Below are 20,125 nucleotides of genomic sequence, written 5' to 3'. Positions count from 1 at the left end.
GGCATCTGACACTAAACTATATTTCAAAACCGTCACTGTGACAAGGCCTCACATGTTCTCATTTACTCTACAGGTGTAAAGCCCCATAGGCCACCAATATCAAAAAAAGCCATTGGAAAACAGGACCCACAAGCAATGCATAGTTTATAGCCTGGCCCCTTGGAGCACTTCTCTATTACTAAAGGTGGGACAAAGGGGGCCAGTGATAACCAAGTGCTAAAAGCCCTTTGAAGCTTACAGCTAATAGAAACTTCCTTAGGGCGGAGCACTGCCCTGAGAACGCATGACAAGTAGGATCACATTTAATCCTCATAACACCCGAGGAGGCACTCTGGCTGCCATCCTCATTTCACAGGCGATAAAACTAAGGCAGAGAGGGTAAGTAATTTGCCCAAGGTTTCGTGGCTGGTAAGTGGTGAAGTGAGCCCATGCTCAAAATTTCAACTCCAGCTTCCTTGTGAGAAGTTTCACAGTGTGTCCCTAGAATTAAAATGAAAATTCCGCTAACTTTTATTCCTGGTTCCTAGGAGATAAGTTCTAAATCCTTGGAAGTTCATGAAGGATAGGAGTGTTTTGATTATGGTTATGGTTCTGTTTAGACCAACCGTGGGTCAAGGGGTTGGGGCTTTGAGCCACATGAGGTCAGCCCGATCTCCTGACCTCCAGGGAGCAAAGAGGAATCAAATATTGCGTTCAATCACATGCCCAATGGATCAACCATGCCTATATGATGAACCCCAATAAAAACTGGTCACTGAGGCCCAGTGGCCTGGTTCATCCTGGTTGATGAACACACTGATGTGCTGGGAGGGTGGCACGCCTGAACGCCACAGGAATTTCACAGGCAGAGGGCATGGAAGCTCTCCTCCCAGGCTTCAGCTGAAGTGTCTCTTCATTTGGCTTATCCTGATTTGTATCCTTTAAAATAAAACTGTACTTGTAAGTATAGTGCTTTCCTGAGTTCTGAGTCATTCTAGTGAATTGAACCTGAGGGCATCATGGGAACACCTAAATTTGTAGCCAGTTCGTCAGAAGAGCCTGGGGACTCCGGAAGTATGGCTGGCATCTGAAGTGGGCAGTCTTGTTGGGGACCGTGCCCTTAACCTGCGGTATCTGTGCTAGCTCAGGGGGCCAGCGTCAGAAGTGAGTTGTACTGCAGGATACCAGTTGGTGTTAGAATAGGTATCGTTAGCTTCCTTTATGCTCGTTTATGAACCGGTCTGGCACCTCAATCTGCCAGATGTTCGACAAGAATTTAGGGACTGATTTAATCTCTATTGAATGAATAATGTTATCCAGAAACAAAAAGGTAAAATGCTCGGATTTAGGTATTACAGTGTAGCCAGTTAAAATGCATAGAGGAGAAACATGCTGCTGTTCTATTTCTCTTCTGATCAAGCCTCTCTGTGTCTCAGGTCTATTGTCAGAGAAATGGGAATAATAATAGTACTGACCTCATGAAGTTACTGTCAAAATTAGTTTATATATATACGTATATATGCACACATACATATATATATGTATTTATATAATGTGCTTAGAATAGTACTTGACCCATGGAAAGTACTATTTGCATATTTGCTTTATTAATACAAAACCACAAAAAGCAGAGGTGATGCAAGTTACCGAAGAAAATAGCTCTAGGATCTGTCATACGATTAGATCGTTTGTAATGTTTCCCAAAGTGGGGTTTGGGAACCAGTGGTGTATATGACTTTATTTAGGTGGCATAAAAACATTTTTATTGCTTTCATTTTAATATTTATATAATGACTTTTTAATATAGAGAGAGCTATTGCATTGATTCACGTTTCACAAATGTTATTAACAGTATATTTCGATACTGAGTTTAAAGATGAATATTAAGCAAACAATAGCACTGGTGGAATGCAATATGGGAAAGCCTGCAAATTCCTGGTCTTTGAGGCTAAGAGGCAGGGCTAGCTCTCAAATACCATCTTTTCTGCAAATAAGAGTGTTTCCTGTTTACAATTGTATCACCTCTTCCCACTGTCAGCACTAGTTAAAGAGATATGGCAATGGCCTCTGGCAGGTGGTCATACTCTGACACCCAGGCTGGACCAAGACCTGACTACTGTCACAGCTCCAAGTTCACAGCACCAAGAATCTGATTGTTAGGAGGATCTCTTGAGAGACTCCTGGGCAGGGAGACATGGAATCTGAAACAGTTCTAAGCCCAGTTCAAGACCTGATTCTTTCTTTATTGTCTTGTGGTTTCCTTTTCTTCTTGGCCTGGTGTCCATAGAATATCCCACCCCTTCCCCTCCTTCCTTGGGACTTTCTACAATGACCGCATCATAGAACCAGCAGGATATCACTCGGTTCAAAGCCTTCTTACAAATTAAGGAAGCAAAACCTAAAGAGCTCCATCTTTTTCCATCCATGTGCCCCTACCCCCACCCCAATCCCTGGGAACAATCTTCCTATATGGCCCCAGGGTCCACAGTTAAAGTTCTAACATGTGTCACCAACCACGATAGCAGTGGTGTCCACTTCCAAGTGCAGAGGGTTGGCCTGTCGTGCTAGGCCCTCTGCATACTGGCACTAGTTCTTTAATCCTCACAGCAAACCCCAGAGGTGGGTGATAGCTTAAAGGAGACATTCAGAGATGGTAAGAAACATGACCCAGGTCACAGAGCAATAGGAAGTGAGCTGGGAACCTCACTCAAGTTCAACCAACTCCAAAGTTCATGCTCTGACCCCAGCAAAGCAAATCCTAGGCTGTCAGCCACAGGGTGAAATGGAGGTACCGGAGGGTGGCTTTAACCACTGGCAAGGGTGGCGTGAGTACAGGGGATGAGTAACCTCGCACTAGAGGCCTGGTGTGGAAATAAGCGCCTCTCCCCATCTCCTTCCAGCTTCCCACCTTCCCACCAGTCAGCCTGTGCAAAATCCCACCACCCTGGCCTTGCTCTCAAGTACTCTTCTCCAGAAGATTAACAGGACACCAAAGCTCCCCATTGCTCTGCTAGCATAAATTGCAAGAAAAACATTTAGAATATTGATTAAGTGCTTCATGCTAGAAGATTTAAATTTACCTCCTGTATTTCCAGGATTAGCTGACAAATGGGGTCAGCCTGCTGGCACAAATGATTTACAAAACACCCATTGGCAGCTTTCCTTTTAAAACTCAACACTTAAAATTTTCACTTGGTCACAGCCAGTGGAGTCCTGGGTATTGAGCAGGTTTGGATAATCACCTTCTTGCCACATTGAGACTTGTGGGGTTTGGCCCTAGGAAGAGCTTCAAAATCATTTCCAGTCTGGTCTGGCCCTATCCAGTACAGAAGGACTCCTGTTTAGGTCTGATGAGGTACCGGGGCAGGGAGGGGGGTAACACATGCTGTTCCTCCAGGATGGAAGAAGGTCTTGTTTCAGATAGAGATTTTTGCAGTATTCTAATATTCAGTGTTCTAATCCAATATTCAAATATTCTTCATATGTAGGAGTTAAACAGGTTATAAGCAGGTGTTAAAGAGCCAAAGTGCATCTGCCCCCTGCCCCTACTACCAATCTGTAAACGTTGTGCTACAACATACAAGTGCCCAGTGCATTTCTATAAGCTTCAGACTGTGCTTGGCCAAGAGAGGGATTGTACTGAGGCTTTCCTGGGAGGCCAGGGAGGTGCAGACCTAGACTGAAATCCACTGAACCCAGGTTCTCTGCTCCAGGAAAGACGCCCACCTCAAGGCCTTTGCCCCCATGGCCCACAGATGGCCAGCACCGTTCCTCTTAGGGTTAGCATAGTCTGACTGCCAAAGTACATGACATGATTGTTAAGGGGGGTAAAGGGACAGGGAGCCTTTGCGTTGCTAACTTTAGCAGTAAGCATTCTTGCAAAAGCTATTCATTTGGACCCTGCTCACATCTCTTTTATGACTGAGAAAGCTGCTTTGCGAATTCCTTTTTATATAGAACGCTGCTGAAAAGTCCCATTAAGATGAGGGGGGGGAGGAGACTTAAACTTGAGATCCACAATTGCTGTACCTCCATGTCTCACTCATAGATCTGTTTTATTTGGTTCACAAAAAAACTGACTTTGGATGTGGCTAGCCCGGTTCCCTGGAGCCCCCAGTAAGTGCTCACAGCTACCTACGCCCCTCTGCCAGCCCTGCTATGAGTGTGCGCCCCCATCCAGCAGACTTTCTCCTCTCAGTCACACGTCGCATCTCTTCCTGGGGAAAAGGACAGAGACAGTGAAAATTTCTCAGGGGTCCTCAGCCTTAGTCCCAAGGCTGTATTCCCCAAGTTTCTACAACCCTATTTGACCATGGAAATCAAGGGCCTATAAAGTCCACTTTAAGAGGTCTTCACTTTAAGCCACCAGAGTTAAGTGATGTATAATAATGCAAAATAGAGATTTTTCCAACACCTACACTTCCCAAATTTACTTTAAATAAGTGACAAGTACAGTCCATTTGATTTAAATATTCTGAGCTTTTTCCAGCTACCAGACCACTCAAGTGCACAGAAGATGAAATAATTGGTAGGATTTTTAATGTTTCTTTGTCATGTGACCACTTTGTGCAAGTCAAAGGGATATGCCAGCAATAGCACAGCCTGTGTCATGCTTGTTACTAATATGCCTGCCAATTAATCCTGACATGGGAGCTTGGCTGGTTACCCAAAACCTGGTATTTTATCATCTCAGGGGGTTAGCTCTTGGACTTTTCTATGACATTTTATACTAATCAACCAACTTTCCTTTTTTTAAAGCTGAGCCTTTCATAGGAACTGCAGATGAGTCCTTATACACCACACGCAAGGCCACTCATTTTCCCCAAACAGAATTGTGTTTGGTTTGTTGATAATTACACTCTGAAGTCGATTTTTGAAAATGTTTATTCTTATTTCTTCCCTTCCAAGGGGAAATCTATCTCAAATGTTAAGACAGAAACCCAAGTCCCTCAGAGTTTTCTCATATTATTGTATATTTAAAAATATTACAAGAGGGTGCTTCTCGAGGGTAGTGAACTTTAGAGCTGCCAAAGATAGTTGACTTGCTCCAAATCTGTTACCAGTGGATCCCAAGCTGGTTTAAGTCAGTTCTATTCTGAGTAATGACACATACGGCTGGGACAAACGCCACTCTAAGATATTTCTAGGACCCCCTGGCAAATGGTAATTTATCTGAAGATAGCCAGGCAGGCGAAGGAAGGACAGATGGGAAGAATAAGTCTCCTGGGAGCCCTACGTTGAAGCAAGAGTCCTAAATCAACGCCAGGGACCACGTTCTCATAGGCTAAGTCCCCTCTCATCACTCACCCACTCACCCCCAATCCTCTGGCTTCCAATGATTCTTTCAACCATTCTTAATATAGGTCATTCTAAAGAGATAATCAAGCTGCAAAAAGTTTTAGTGGCAAACTTTCAGTCTTTCCCCTATACCTTGTCTGCTGGGATTTCAGCATGAAGCATCCCAGCTTACAAGCTTTCTGTTTTTCCCATCATTCGAAGCACCACCTTCAGGAAGCACTGGGACATATGGGTCTCTCAAATCCAGCTTCTCCCTTCCTCTTTTACTATTCTTCCCTGCCCCCAGATTTATGGAGGTATAATTGACAAATAAAAATTGTGTTTACTTAAGGCATACAACTTGATGTTTTGATATATGTATACATTGTGAAAGGTTTACCGCAATCAAGCTAATTAACATATTCATCACCTCACATAGTTACCATTTTGGGGGGTGGGGTAAGAACAACTAAGATGTACTCTCTTGGCGAATTTCAAGTATATAATATGGTACTGCTAACTACAGTCACCATGCTATACGTATCCAGATCTTGTTCAACTTGCATGTCTGAAAGTTTGTACCCTATAACCAACATCTCCCCATTTCCCCACCCCCAGCCACTGGTAACCACCATTCTAGTCTCTGCTTTAAAAAGTTCAACTTTTTTAGAATCCACATATAAATAAGATCACGAACCTGGAGGACATTATACAAAGTGAAATAAGCCAGACACAGAAAGACAAATACTGCATGACCTCCTTTACTATTTTTTTACTTCTTACTCTCTGTCCATTCCTACTTTAAAGAAAGAGTCCAGGGCTTCCCTGGTGGTGCAGTGGTTGAGAATCTGCCTGCCAATGCAGGGGACACGGGTTCGAGCCCTGGTCCGGGAAGATCCCACATGCCATGGAGCAACTAGGCCCATGAGCCACAACTACTGAGCCTGCGCATCTGGAGCCTGTGCTCCGCAACAAGAGAAGCCCGTGCACTGCAATGAAGAGTGACCCCCGCTCGCCACAACTGGAGAAAGCCCTTGCACAGAAACGAAGACCCAACACAGCCAAAAATAAATAAATAAATAAATAAATAAATAAGAAAGAGCCCAGGTTGTCCAAGGTCACGGAACAAGGCAAAAGTACACTGGCCTCAGAGTCAGAAATCCTAGCCCCAGGCTTCCCTGGTGGCGCAGTGGTTGAGAATCTGCCTGCCAATGCAGGGTACATGGGTCTGAGCCCTGGTCCGGGAAGATCCCACATGCCGCAGAGCAACTAGGCCCGTGAGCCACAACTACTGAGCCTGCGCGTCTGGAGCTTGTGCTCCACAACAAGAGAGGCCGCAACAGTGAGAGGCTCACGCACCGCGATGAAAAGTGGCCCCCGCTTGCCGCAACTAGAGAAAGCCCTCGCACAGAAATGAAGACCCAACACAGCCAAAAATAAATAAATAAATAAAATTTAAAAAAAAAAAAAAAAAGGAAGAAATCCTAGCCCCACTACAGAATTACTGTGTGATCTCAGTTATGTTCCTAGCCTGTCCGTGCCTCACTTGCCTCATCTGTAAAAGAGAAGGATGTTTATCATAGCTGACTCATGGGCTGCTGTGAGGACTAAAGGGCACAATGCATGTGAAATGTTTTGCAAAATGAAACACACTATATACCTGTTAGTGCAACTCACACCAATGTTCCCTAGTTTAACACCCCAAGCAAGGCACAACGCCACCATCCATCTCTTGCAAAGGGCCAAATGGCCAACTGACTTGAGATTAAGCATCACATGTGACATTCTGGAGCATTCACTCTGCCCCAAGCACTGAAACATTACCGCCATTTAATCCTCTTAATCTAGCAGCTAGGCAGTCGTAACATTTTGTAGATGACGAAGCGGAGGCTTGGAGAGGTCATGATGCTGGTAAGGACGAGAGCCTGGGTCTGCACACAGGCTTGGCTGCAAAACCCAAGCCCTCACCCCCTGCCTCATGTGTGCAAAAAATGGGCTCAGACAGGCAGTCGTCTTAGGAGGTAAGGTGAGGTTTTGTGGAACCCTTAAGAGCTCCCTAGAAGTAAAATGCTGTTTAGCTCCAAGATGCGTGGATTGTGTGTGTGTCATCGGGGAGAGAGGTGTGGCCGCCCCCTACTTCCTTGGTGTTCCCACGTCTCCATTTCCCCTTCTGCTGAGAAGTTAAATGGCAGCCCTGAGAGAAACATCATGCTTTAATTTTACTTTGCCCCTCTGTTTATGAGGCAGAGTTCCTATCACTAATACAGGGGAAGGAAAGGCTGTTTCTTGGGAAAAGAGCTCATGTCTCCCCTGACGTTGCCAGGGTGACCCTGCAGTGGCACAGAGTCCCCCTGACAGGGAGGGGTGGTCGGGCAGATCTTGTTGGAGGTAAATACCACGTGGCCAAGCCAAGCACTGTACCCCGAGAAGCAGAAGCTAGGTGATCTGGTGGGCCGGGGGGCAGGGAGATGGGGAGAACACCTCTGCATGGCTGTCAGACTCCTCTCTCATGGGGGAAACTAATTTCAGGGAGTTTCCAGTGATGAGTATTCTTCTGAGATGCCATCTATTAACTTAGTCTGACCTTCCAAAAATGCTGACAAGCTGTGTCTTGCCCACTATTTGTACGCTCACTGAGGACAGAATTTTTTTTGAATGCCCATCTCCATGAAGTTTGCAGAACACAAAAGGAGCTTAATAAACCGAGTGAACACTGCCTCTACCGTCATGCTCTGCGCACTTAGACACGAGCAGAGAAGAAACCGGTTTTGCTGCAGCCAAAGCTTGCCTCTTCTTGTCGTCAGGAACCACCTCTGGCCACTGTCATCACCTCATCCTAACAGGGTCCTACCCTCATCTGGCCACCTGTCTTTACAGTTGCTGGAAGCTGAGCGGACCCGACAAGAACAGAACGCTGACCTAAGAGGAAGCAGGACGCTGAGGCCTGGCCAAAGATAAAAAAAAACTGTGCTCTGTGGTGCTATGTCTGCCTCTAGACCCACCTCTTACCAGCTGGGGGACTTAGTGCAAGTCACTTCCCCTCCCTGAACCGCAGGGCTGTACTGCAGGATGGGGCAGTTACATGCCATAATATTCCCCAAGCCTCCTCCTAGTTCTGGCATTTCCTGCACAGTGCACTGGACATGCGAAGGGCTCAGGAAACACTTTAGAAGTATGAAGAACATCTGGCTGACCTTAGCTTGTGTCTTCCCTACCCACCTTCTCCTCAGGCTTGTGTGTGGGTGTATATAATGGTGTGTGTTGGTGGGGACCCAGGAGGACGAAGACAGAGACTAAAGCTCAGCTGAATGGCAGGTAGGATATCTAAGAAAAAGAGGGGAGTGTTGGGGGTGAGAAGATACCAAGCAAATCACAAGTGGAAAAACTGCCCCAATACTTTCTAGGACACAGACTGGGTTGTGAGTCAAGAAGGTATTTGGCAGAGAAGTTTCTGGTGAGTGTTCTGGTGAGGCTGATCCTTGGCGGGGCCTGGGCCGGGGGTGGTGGGGAGATGGGAGGATGGATTCCAGTGACAAGTGTGAAGTGACAGCACGGTGCCTGGCACATGTCCCCTGCCCTGGCATGGCAGGAGGCAGAAGTCACCATGTGGTCACTGCTGCCTCTCAAATCCAGGAAGAACCGTGGAAAGAACACAAGCCTCTAGATTCCAGGGCTGGTTCTGTGACTTGCTAGCTCTGCAGGCTCAAGCCAAAGTGTCCCCTCCTGAGCCCCACGTCCTCCAAGGCTGCAGTAACAACACAATCATAGCATCTCTCGAGCAGCTGTCAGGAGGGTAACATCCAAAGAGGTGAGGTGTGTGAAAATACTTGGTGAGTGTATGAAGATGTTCCAAAATAGCGGAATACTCATTATGATGAAAAAAATCAACAAAAAGGCAGAATCAACACTCTGCTTTGACTAAAGTTAGGAAACGACTGTTTGTATGTCATTGTGCTTCTTTCCCTTGGAGATCTGAATCAACTCCAAAGAAGTCTTTGGGCCGTTCTCACTGGACTCTATTCACACGAGGGGTTTTCAGTGCAGTGCCTTACAGCTCCTCAAACCACGAAAGAGCATCTCCTTCTGCTTCCTGAAGAATGAACCCGAGTAGGACTCTACATTTGCCTTAACACTTGGATAGTAACACTGTCTCTGGCTTATCTTTAGATAGAGTTAAATATTCCACATTGAGCCTAAATGGCAATGATGTTGACAAAGCCAAGAGCCCCCAAGACAACCCACTGAATGGGAGAAAATGTTTGCAAATGATATGACTGATAGGGAGTAATATCCAACATATATAAACAGCTCATACAACTCAACATCAAAGAAACCAACAACTGATTAAAAAATGGGCAGAAGAGGGAGATTGGTTCAAGATGGCGGAGTAGAAGGACGTGCTCCCACTCCCTCTTGAAAGAACACCAGAATCACAACTAACTGCTGAACAATCATCGACAGGAAGACACTGGAATTCACCAAAAAAGATACCCCACATCCAAAGACAAAGGAGAAGCCGCAATGAGACGGTAGGAGGGGTGCAATCACAATAAAATCAATCCCGTAACTGCTGGGTGGGTGACTCACAAACTGGAGAACACTTATAACACAGAAGTCCACCCACTGGAGTGAAGGTTCTGAGCCCCACGTCAGGCTTCCCAATCTGGGGGTCCAGCAACAGGAGGAGGAATTCCTAGAGAATCAGACTTTGAAGGCTAGAGGGATTTGATTGCAGGACTTTGACAGGACTGGGGGAAACAGAGACTCCACTCTTGGAGGGCACACACTAAGTAGTGTGCGCATTGGGACCCAGGGGAAGGAGCAGTGATCCCATAGGAGACTGAAGCAGACCTACCTGCTAGTGTTGGAGGGTCTCCTGCAGAGGCAGGGGGTAGCTGTGTCTCACCGTGAGGACAAGGACACTGGCAGCAAAAGTTCTGGGAAGTACTCCTTGGCGTGACATCTTCCAGAGTCCACCGTTAGCCCCACCAAAGAGCCCGGGTAGGCTCCAGTGTTGGGTCGTCTCAGGGCAAACAACCAACAAGGAGGGAAACCAGCGCCACCCATCAGCAGACAAGCGGATTAAAGTTTTACTGAGCTCTGCCCACCAAAGCAACACCCAGCTCTACCCACCACTAGTCTCTCCCATCAGGAAACTTCCACAAGCCTCTTAGATAGCCTCATCCACCAGACGGCAAAAAGCAGAAGCAAGAACTACAATCCTGCAGCCTGTGGAACAAAAACCACATTCACAGAAAGATAGACAAGATGAAAAGGCAGAGGGCTATGTACCAGATGAAGGAACAAGATAAAACCCCAATAAAACAACTAAATGAAGTGGAGATAGGCAACCTTCCAGAAAAATAATTCAGAATAATGATAGTGAAAATGATCCAGGACCCCAGAAAAATAATGGAAGCAAAGATCGAGAAGATGCAAGAAATGTTTAACAAAAAGATCTAGAAGAATTAAAGAACAAACAAACACAGATGAACAACACAATAACTGAAATGAAAAATGCACTACAAGGAATCAATAGCAGAATAACTGAGGAAGAAGAACAGATAAGTGACCTGGAAGACAGAATGGTGGAATTCACTGCTGTGGAACAGAATAAAGAAAAAAGAATGAAAAGAAATGAAGACAGCTTAAGAGACCTCTGGGACAATATTAAACACAACAACATTCGCATTATAAGGGTCCCAGAAGGAGAAGAGAGAGAGAAAGGACCCAAGAAAATATTTGAAGAGATTATAGTCAAAAACTTCCCTAATATGGGAAAGGAAATAGCCACCCAAGTCCAGGAAGTGCAGAGAGTCCCATACAGGATCAACCCAAGGAGAAACACGCTGAGACACATAGTAATCAAATTGGCAAAAATTAAAGACAAAGAAAAATTATTGAAAGCAGCAAGGGAAAATGACAAATAACATACAAGGGAACTCCCATAAGGTTAACAGCTGATTTCTCAGCAGGAACTCTACAAGCCAGAAGGGAGTGGCATGATATACTTAAAGTGATGAAAGGGAAGAACCTACAACCAAATTACTCTACCCAACAAGGATCTCATTCAGATTCGATGGAGAAATCAAAAGCTTTACAGACAAGAAAAAGCTAAGAGAATTCAGCACCACCAAACCAGCTCTACAACAAATGCTAAAGGAACTTCTCTAAGTGGGAAACACAAGAGAAGAAAAGGACCTACAGAAACAAACCCAAAACAATTAAGAAAATGGTAACAGGAACATACATATCGATAATTACCTTAAACGTGAATGGATTAAATGCTCCAACCACAAGACACAGGCTTGCTGAATGGATACAAGAACAAGACCCACATATATGCTGTCTACAAGAGACCCACCTCAGACCTAGGGACACATACAGACTGACAGTGAGGGGATGGAAAAAGATATTCCATGCAAATGGAAATCAAAAGAAAGCTGGAGTAGCAATACTCGTGTCAGATAAAATAGACTTTAAAATAAAGAATGTTACAAGAGACAAGGAAGGACACTACATAATGATCAAGGGATCAATCCAAGAAGAAGATATAACAATTATAAATATATATGCACCCAACATAGGAGCACCTCAATACATAAGGCAACTGCTAACAGCTCTAAAAGAGGAAATCAACAGTAACACAATAATAGTGGGGGACTTTAATACCTCACTTTCACCAATGGACAAATCATCCAAACAGAAAAGTAATAAGGAAACACAAACTTTAAATGACACAATAGACCAGATAGATTTAATTGATACTTATAGGACATTCCATCCAAAAACAACAGATTACACTTTCTTCTCAAGAGCTCATGGAACATTCTCCAGGACAGATCACATCCTGGGTCATAAATCAAGCCTCAGTAAATTTAAGAAAATTGAAATCATATCAAGCATCTTTTCTGACCACAATGCTATGAGATTAGAAATCAATTACTGGGAAAAAAAATGTAACAAACACAAACAAATGGAGACTAAACAATATGTTACTAAATAACCAAGAGATCACTGAAGAAATCAAAGAGGAAATCAAAAAATACCTAGAGACTAATGATAATGAAAACACGACGATCCAAAACCTATGGGATGCAGCAAAAGCAGTTCTAAGAGGGAAGTTTATAGATATTCAAGCCTACCTCAAGAAACAAGAAAAATCTCAAATAAACAATCTAACGTTACACCTAAAGGAACTAGAGAAAGACGAACAAACAAAACCCAAAGTTAGCAGAAGGAAAGAAATCATCAAGATCAGAGCAGAAATAAATGAAACAGAATCAAAGAAAACAATAGCAAAGATCAATAAAACTAAAAGCTGCTTCTTTGAGAAGATAAACAAAATTGATAAACCATTAGCCAAACTCATCAAGAAAAAGAGGGAGAGGACTCAAATCAATAAAATTAGAAATGAAAAAGGAGAAGTTACAACAGACACCGCAGAAATGCAAAGCATTCTAAGAAACTACTACAAGGAACTCTATGCCAATAAAATGGACAAGCTGGAAGAAATGGACAAATTCTTAGAAAGGTATAACCTTCCAAGACTGAACCAGGAAGAAATAGAAAATATGAACAGACCAATCACAAGTAATGAAATTGAAACTGTGATTAAAAACTTTCCAACAAACCAAAGTCCAGGACCAGATGGCTTCACAGGTGAATTCTATCAAACATTCAGAGAAGAGCGAACACCCATCCTTCTCAAACTCTTCCCAAAAATTGCAGAGGAAGGAACACTCCCAAACTCATTCAATGAGGCCACCATCACCCTGATACCAAAACCAGACAAAGATACTACAAAAAAAGAAAATTACAGACCAATATCACTGATGAATATATATATGCAAAAATCCTCAACAAACTACTAGAAAACAGAATCCAACAACACATTAAAAGGACCACACAATGATCAAGTGGGATTTATCCCAGGGATGCAAGGATTCTTCAATATATGCAAAACAATCAATGTGATACACCATATTAAGAAATTGAAGAATAAAAACCATATGATCATGTCAATAGATGCAGAAAAAGCTTTTGACAAAATTCAACACCCATTTATGATAAAAACTCTCCAGAAAGTGGGCATAGAGGGAACTTACCTCAACATAATAAAGGCCATATATGACAAACCCACAGCAAACATCATTCTCAATGGTGAAAAACTGAAAGCATTTCCTCAAAGACCAGGAACAAGACAAGGATGTCCACTCCTGCCACTGTTATTCAACATAGTTTTGGAAGCCCTAGCCACGGCAATCAGAGAAGAAAAAGAAATAAAAGGAATACAGACTGGAAAAGAAGAAGTAAAACTGTCACTGTTTGCAGATGACATGATACTATACATAGAGAATCCTAAAGATGCCACCAGAAAAGTTCTAGAGCTAATCAATGAATTTGGTAAAGTTGCAGGATACAAAATTAATGCACAGAAATCTCTTGCATTCCTATACACTAATGATGAAAAATCTGAAAGAGAAATTAAGGAAACACTCCCATTTACCATGGCAACAAAAAGAAGAAAATACCTAGGAATAAACCTACCTAGGGAGACAAAAGACCTGTAGTCAGAAAACTATAAGACACTGATGAAAGAAATCAAAGATGACACAAACAGATGGAGAGATATACCATGTTCTTGGATTGGAAGAATCAATATTGTGAAAATGACTATACTACCCAAAGCAATCTACAGATTCAATGCAATCCCTATCAAATTACCAATGGCATTTTTTTTACAGAACTAGAACAAAAAAATCTTAAAATTTGTATGGAGACACAAAAGACCCCGAATAGCCAAAGCAGTCTTGAGGGAAAAAAACGGAGGTGGAAGAATCAGACTCCCTGACTTCAGACAATACTACAAAGTTACAGTAAGCAAGACAATATGGTACTGGCACAAAAACAGAAATACAGATCAATGCAACAGGATAGAAAGCCCAGAGATAAACCCACACACATATGGTCAACTAATCTATGACAAAGGAGGCAAGGATATACAATGGAGAAAAGACAGTCTCTTCAATAAGTGGTGCTGGGAAATCTGGACAGCTACATGGAAAAGAATGAAATTAGAACACTCCCTATCACTATACAGAAAAATAAACTCAAAATGGATTAGAGACCTAAATGTAAGACTGGACACTATAAAACTCTTAGAGGAAAACATAGGAAGAACACTCTTTGACATAACTCACAGCAAGATCTTCTTTGATTCACCGCCTAGAGTAATGGAAATAAAAACAAAAATAAACAAATGGGACCTAATGAAACTTAAAAGCTTTTGCCAAGCAAAGGAAACCATAAACAAGATGAAAGGACAACCCTCAGAATGGGAGAAAATACTTGCAAATGAATCAATGGACAAAGGATTAATCTCCAAAATATATAAACAGCTCATGCAGCTCAATATTAAAAAAAAAAAATAACCCAATCAAAAATGGGCAGAAGACCTAAATAGACATTTCTCCAAAGAAGACATACACATGGCCAAGAAGCACATGAAAAGCTGCTCAACATCACTAATTATTAGAGAAATGCAAATCAAAACTACAATGAGTTATCACCTCACACCAGTTGGAATGGGCATCATCAGAAAATCTACAAACAACAAATGCTGGAGAGGGTGTGGAGAAAAGGGAACCCTCTTGCACTGTTGGTAGGAATGTAAATTGATACAGCCACTATGGAGAACAGTATGGAGGTTCCTTAAAAAACTAAAAATAGAATTACCATATGACCCAGCAATCCCACTACTGGGCATATACCCAGAGAAAACCGTAATTCAAAAAGACACATGCACCCCAATGTTCATTGCAGCACTATTTACAATAGTCAGGTCATGGAAGCAACCTAAATGCTCATCGACAGATGAATGGATAAAGAAGATGTGGTATATACATACAATGGAATATTACTCAGCCATAAAAAGGAGCAAAATTGGGTCATTTGTTGATACGTGGATGAATCTAGAGACTGTCACACAGAGTGAAGTAAGTCAGAAAGAGTAAAACAAATATCACATATTAACGCATATATTTGGAATCTAGAAATATGGTACAGATGAACCGGTTTGCAGGGCAGAAATTGATACCCAGATGTAGAGAACAAAGTATGGACACCAAGGGGGGAAAGCAGCAGTGGGCAGGGGTGGTGGTGTGATGAACTGGGAAATTGGGATTGACATGTATCCACTGATGTGTATAAAGTGGATGACTAATAAGATACTGCTGCATAAAAAAATAAAATAAAATTCAAAAATTAAAAAAAAAATGGGCAGAAGAACTGAATACACATTTTTCCAAACAAGAAATGCATATGGCCAACAGGCACATGAAAAGATGCTCAACATCACTAATCATCAAGGAAATGCAAATCAAACCCACAATGAGATATCACCTCACACCTGTCAGAATGTCTATCGTCAACAAGAACACAGATAACAAATGTTTTTGAGGATGTGGAGAAAAGGGAATTCTTGTACACTGTTGGTGGGAATGTAAATTGGTGCAGCCACTGTGGAAAACATTATGGAGGTTTCTCAAAAAAACGAAAAATAGAACTACACATGACTCTGCAATTCCACTCCTGGGTATATATATGAGAAAAACAAAGACACTAATTTGAAAAGATACATGCACCCCAATGTTCATAGCAGCATTATTTACAATTGCCAAGATGTGGAAATAACCTAAGTGTCCATCAACAGATGAATGGATAAAGAAGATGTATATATATGTACAATGGAATACTACTCAGCCATAAAATAGAATGAAATTTTGCCATTTGCAGCAACATGGATGGTCTTGGAGGGTATTATGCTAAGTGAAATAAGTCAGACAGAGAAAGAAAAATACTGTATGATATCACTTATATGTGTAATCTAAGAAGTACAGCAAACTAGTGAACGTAACAAAAAAGAAGCAGACTCACAGATATGGAGAACAAGCTAGTGGTTACCAGTGGGGAGAAGGAAGCGGGGAGGAGCAATACAGGGATGGTGGAGCGGCAGGTGCAAACTATTGGGTGTAAGATGGTCTCAAGGATGTATTGTACAACACAGAGAATATAGTCAATATTTTGTAATAACTGTAAATGGAAAGTAACCTTTACAAATTGCATGCGAATCTTTTTTTAATTTAAAAATTAAAAACAAAAATCCAAGAGCTCCTTCCTTTTCTGTACGTTGCTGCTTTGTACAGAACACTGAAAAAGCATAATAAATAAATAAATAAATAAATAGCTAACTCAACTCCACCACCCTGCAAACAGACAGCTTAAGGATTCATCTGCCCAGACCCCTCATTTTATAGGTGAAGACACCAAGGCCAATACAAGTACCTTGACCAAAGCCCCAGCCCTCGTCAATGGCAGAGTCAGTTCCAGAGCCCATCCTTCTCTCCACTCTAGAGAACATCACGGTCTCCATCTCTCATGGTTAAAATGCACTTTTGAGACTCAAACCTGAGCAGCATTCCAAGATTCTCCCTCCATCTCTAAATGCATTTCAGAAGATGAATCTGTGTTCCCCTCAGAAGTAAGCACCGACAGGGAGTTCAGGCCCCTGCTCTTACCTGTAAATTTGCACAAGGTGGTAAAACATGAGTGGGGATTTCATTCTCAGAGCCTGCTGGCCCCAGGGGCTTGTTCTTGACCCGGAAGGCTGTGGTGGTGGTGGCAGTGGTGGTCTGAACTGGGAGGGCTGGCTGCCACACGGTCACATCTGAGCCATTGCCAAAGGCTTGAATTGCATTTTCTGCAGTAAAACAGGAGGAAATCCAATTTCAAAGTCAAGCAGCAAATGTAACAGACAGGATACATGAAGGCATAGAGGCACACTAGAAATTCTGATGAGAGCACTGGACTTCTCTGAACAAAACCCATCCATCCATCCACCCTCCACATGCTGAAAGGCAGCCATGGGTCAGGTGCTCAAAAATTAATTCATTCATTAAACCCTGAGCTGGACACTTAGCTTTGCTCTAAGTACAACAAATATGTATTGTGTCCCTATTCACGTACCAGGTGTGGAGCAAGATCCTTGCCCTGAAACACCCATCAGTCGAGCCTTTTGAAAGCCAGCCTCAGACCTGTTATTTGGGATCACAGTCACTGGTCCATCTTCCAAGAAAATGCTTGTGTCAAAATTCTATACTAAAAGCAAACCATTTAGTGTTTTTTTGTTTGTTTTTTGTTTTTTTAATTTAATTTTATTTATTTTTTTATACAGCAGGTACTTATTACTCATCCATTTTATACACATCAGTGTATACATGTCAATCCCAATCTCCCAATTCAGTCCACCACAACCCCATCCCCGCCGCTTTCCACCCTTGGTGTCCATATGTTTTTTCTCTACTTCTGTGTCTCAATTTCTGCTCTGCAAACCGGTTCATCTGTACCATTTTCTAGATTCCACATATATGCATTAATATACGATATTTGTTTTCCTCTTTCTGACTTACTTCACTCTGTATGACAGTCTCTATATGCATCCACGTCTCTACAAATGACCCAATTTCATTCCTTTTTATGGCTGAGTAATATTCCATTGTATATATGTACCACATCTTCTTTATCCATTTGTCTGTCGACGAGCATTTAGGTTGCTTCCATGACCTGGCTATTGTAAATAGTGCTGCAGTGAACATTGGGGTGCATGTGTATTTTGAATTATGGTTTTCTCTGGGTATATGCCCAGTAGTGGGATTGCTGGGTCATATGGTAATTCTATTTTTAGTTTTTTAAGGAATCTCCATACTGTTCTCCATAGAGGCTATATCAATTTACATTCCTACCAACAGTGCAAAAGGGTTCCCTTTTCTCCACACCCTCTCCAGCACTTGTTGTTTGTAGATTTTCTGATGATACCCATTCTAACTTGTGTGAGGTGATACCTCATTGTAGTTTTGATTTGCATTTCTCTAACAAATAGTGATGTTGAGCAGCTTTTCATGTGCCTCTTGGCCATCTGTATGTCTTCTTTGGACAAATGTCTATTTAGGACTTCTGCTCATTTTTGGATTGGGTTGTTTGTTTTTTTTAATATTGAGCTGCATGGGCTGTTTATATATTTTGGAGATTAATCCTTTGTCCGTTGATTCCTTTGCAAATATTTTCTCCCATTCTGAGGGTTGTCCTTTAGTCTTGTTTACGGTTTCCTTTGCTGTGCAAAAGCTTTTAAATTTCAATAGGTCCCATTTGTTTATTTTTGTTTTTATTTCCATTACTCTAGAAGGTGGATCAAAAAAGACCTTGCTGTGATTTATGACAAAGAGTGTTCTTCCTATGTTTTCCTCTAAGAGTTTTATAGTGCCTGGTCTTACATTTAGGTCTCTAATCCATTTTGAGTTTATTTTTCTGTATGGTGTTAGGGAGTGTTCTAATTTCATTCTTTTCCATGGAGCTGTCCAGTTTTCCCAGCACCACTTATTGAAGAGACTGTCTTTTCTCCATTGTATATCCTTGCCTCCTTTGTCATAGATTAGTTGACCATAGGTGCATGGGTTTATCTCTGGGCTTTCTATCCTGTTGCATTGATCTATATTTCGTTTTTGTGCCAGTATCATATTGTCTTGATTACTGTAGATTTGTAGTATAGTCTGAAGTCAGGTAGTCTGATTCCTCCACCTCCGTTTTTTTCCCTCAAGACTGCTTTGGCTATTCGGGGTCTTTTGTGTCTCCATACAAATTTTAAGATTTTTTGTTCTAGTTCTGTAAAAAATGCCATTGGTAATTTGATAGGGATTGCATTGAATCTGTAGACTGCTTTGGGTAGTATAGTCATTTTCACAATATTGACTCTTCCAATCCAAGAACATGATATATCTCTCTCTTTTGGTATCATCTTTAATTTCTTTCATCAGTGTCTTATAGTTTTCTGCAAACAGGTCTTTTGTCTCCCTAGGTAGGTTTATTCCTAGGTATTTTATTCTTTTTCTTGCAATGGTAAATGGGAGTGTTTCCTGAATTTCTCTTTCAGATTTTTCATCATTAGTGTATAGGAATGCAAGAGATTTCTGTGCGTTAATTTTGTATCCTGCAACTTTACCAAATTCATTGATTAGCTCTAGCACTTTTCTGGTGGCATCTTTAGGACTCTCTATGTATAGCATCATGTCATCTGCAAACAGTGACAGTTTTACTTCTTCTTTTCCAATCTGTATTCCTTTTATTTCTTTTTCTTCTCTGACTGCCATGGCTAGGACTTCCAAAACTATGTTGAATAACAGTGGCAAGAGTGGACATCCTTGTCTTGTTCCTGATCTTCGAGGCAATGCTTTCAGTTTTTCCCCATTGAGAATGATGTTTGCTGTGAGTTTGTCATATATGGCCTTTATTATGTTGAGGTAGGTTCCCTCTATGCCCACTTTCTGGAGAGTTTTTATCATAAATGGGTGTTGAATTTTGTCAAAAGCTTTTTCTGCATCTATTGACATGATCATATGGTTTTTATTCTTCAATTTTTTAATATTGTGTATCACATTGATTTTTTTCCATATATTGAAGAATCCTTGCATCCTTGGGATAAATCCCACTTGATCATGGTGTATGATCCTTTTAATGTGTTGTTGGATTCTGTTTGCTAGTATTTTGTTGAGGATTTTTGCATGTATATTCATCAGTGATATTGGTCTGTAATTTTCTTTTTTTGTAGTATCTTTGTCTGGTTTTGGTATCAGGGTGATGGTGGCCTCACTGAATGAGTTTGGGAGTGTTCCTTCCTCTGCAATTTTTGGGAAGAGTTTGAGAAGGATGGGTGTTCGCTCTTCTCTGAATGTTTGATAGAATTCACCTGTGAAGCCATCTGGTCCTGGACTTTGGTTTGTTGGAAAGTTTTTAATCACAGTTTCAATTTCATTAC

At 41.9% G+C, this 20,125-nt stretch overlaps 1 protein-coding gene across 2 annotated transcripts in view; it reads right to left on the bottom strand.

Annotated features, from left to right (window-relative positions):
* Window positions 1-20,125, bottom strand: part of GFRA1 (GDNF family receptor alpha 1) — a 227,726-nt gene that overhangs the window by 24,197 nt on the left and 183,404 nt on the right. For both annotated transcript variants that reach the window (XM_036829574.1, XM_036829576.1), the window contains one exon: window positions 16,836-17,017. In XM_036829574.1, coding sequence (XP_036685469.1) covers window positions 16,836-17,017 — 182 coding nt within the window. The remainder of the gene's footprint in view (window positions 1-16,835; window positions 17,018-20,125) is intronic.

Source organism: Balaenoptera musculus, chromosome 16 (genome assembly GCF_009873245.2).
Source record: "Balaenoptera musculus isolate JJ_BM4_2016_0621 chromosome 16, mBalMus1.pri.v3, whole genome shotgun sequence".
NCBI classification, from domain to species: domain Eukaryota; kingdom Metazoa; phylum Chordata; class Mammalia; order Artiodactyla; family Balaenopteridae; genus Balaenoptera; species Balaenoptera musculus.
Note: the sequence above shows the minus strand (reverse complement) of the source record. Positions and strands in the feature narration are given on the sequence as shown.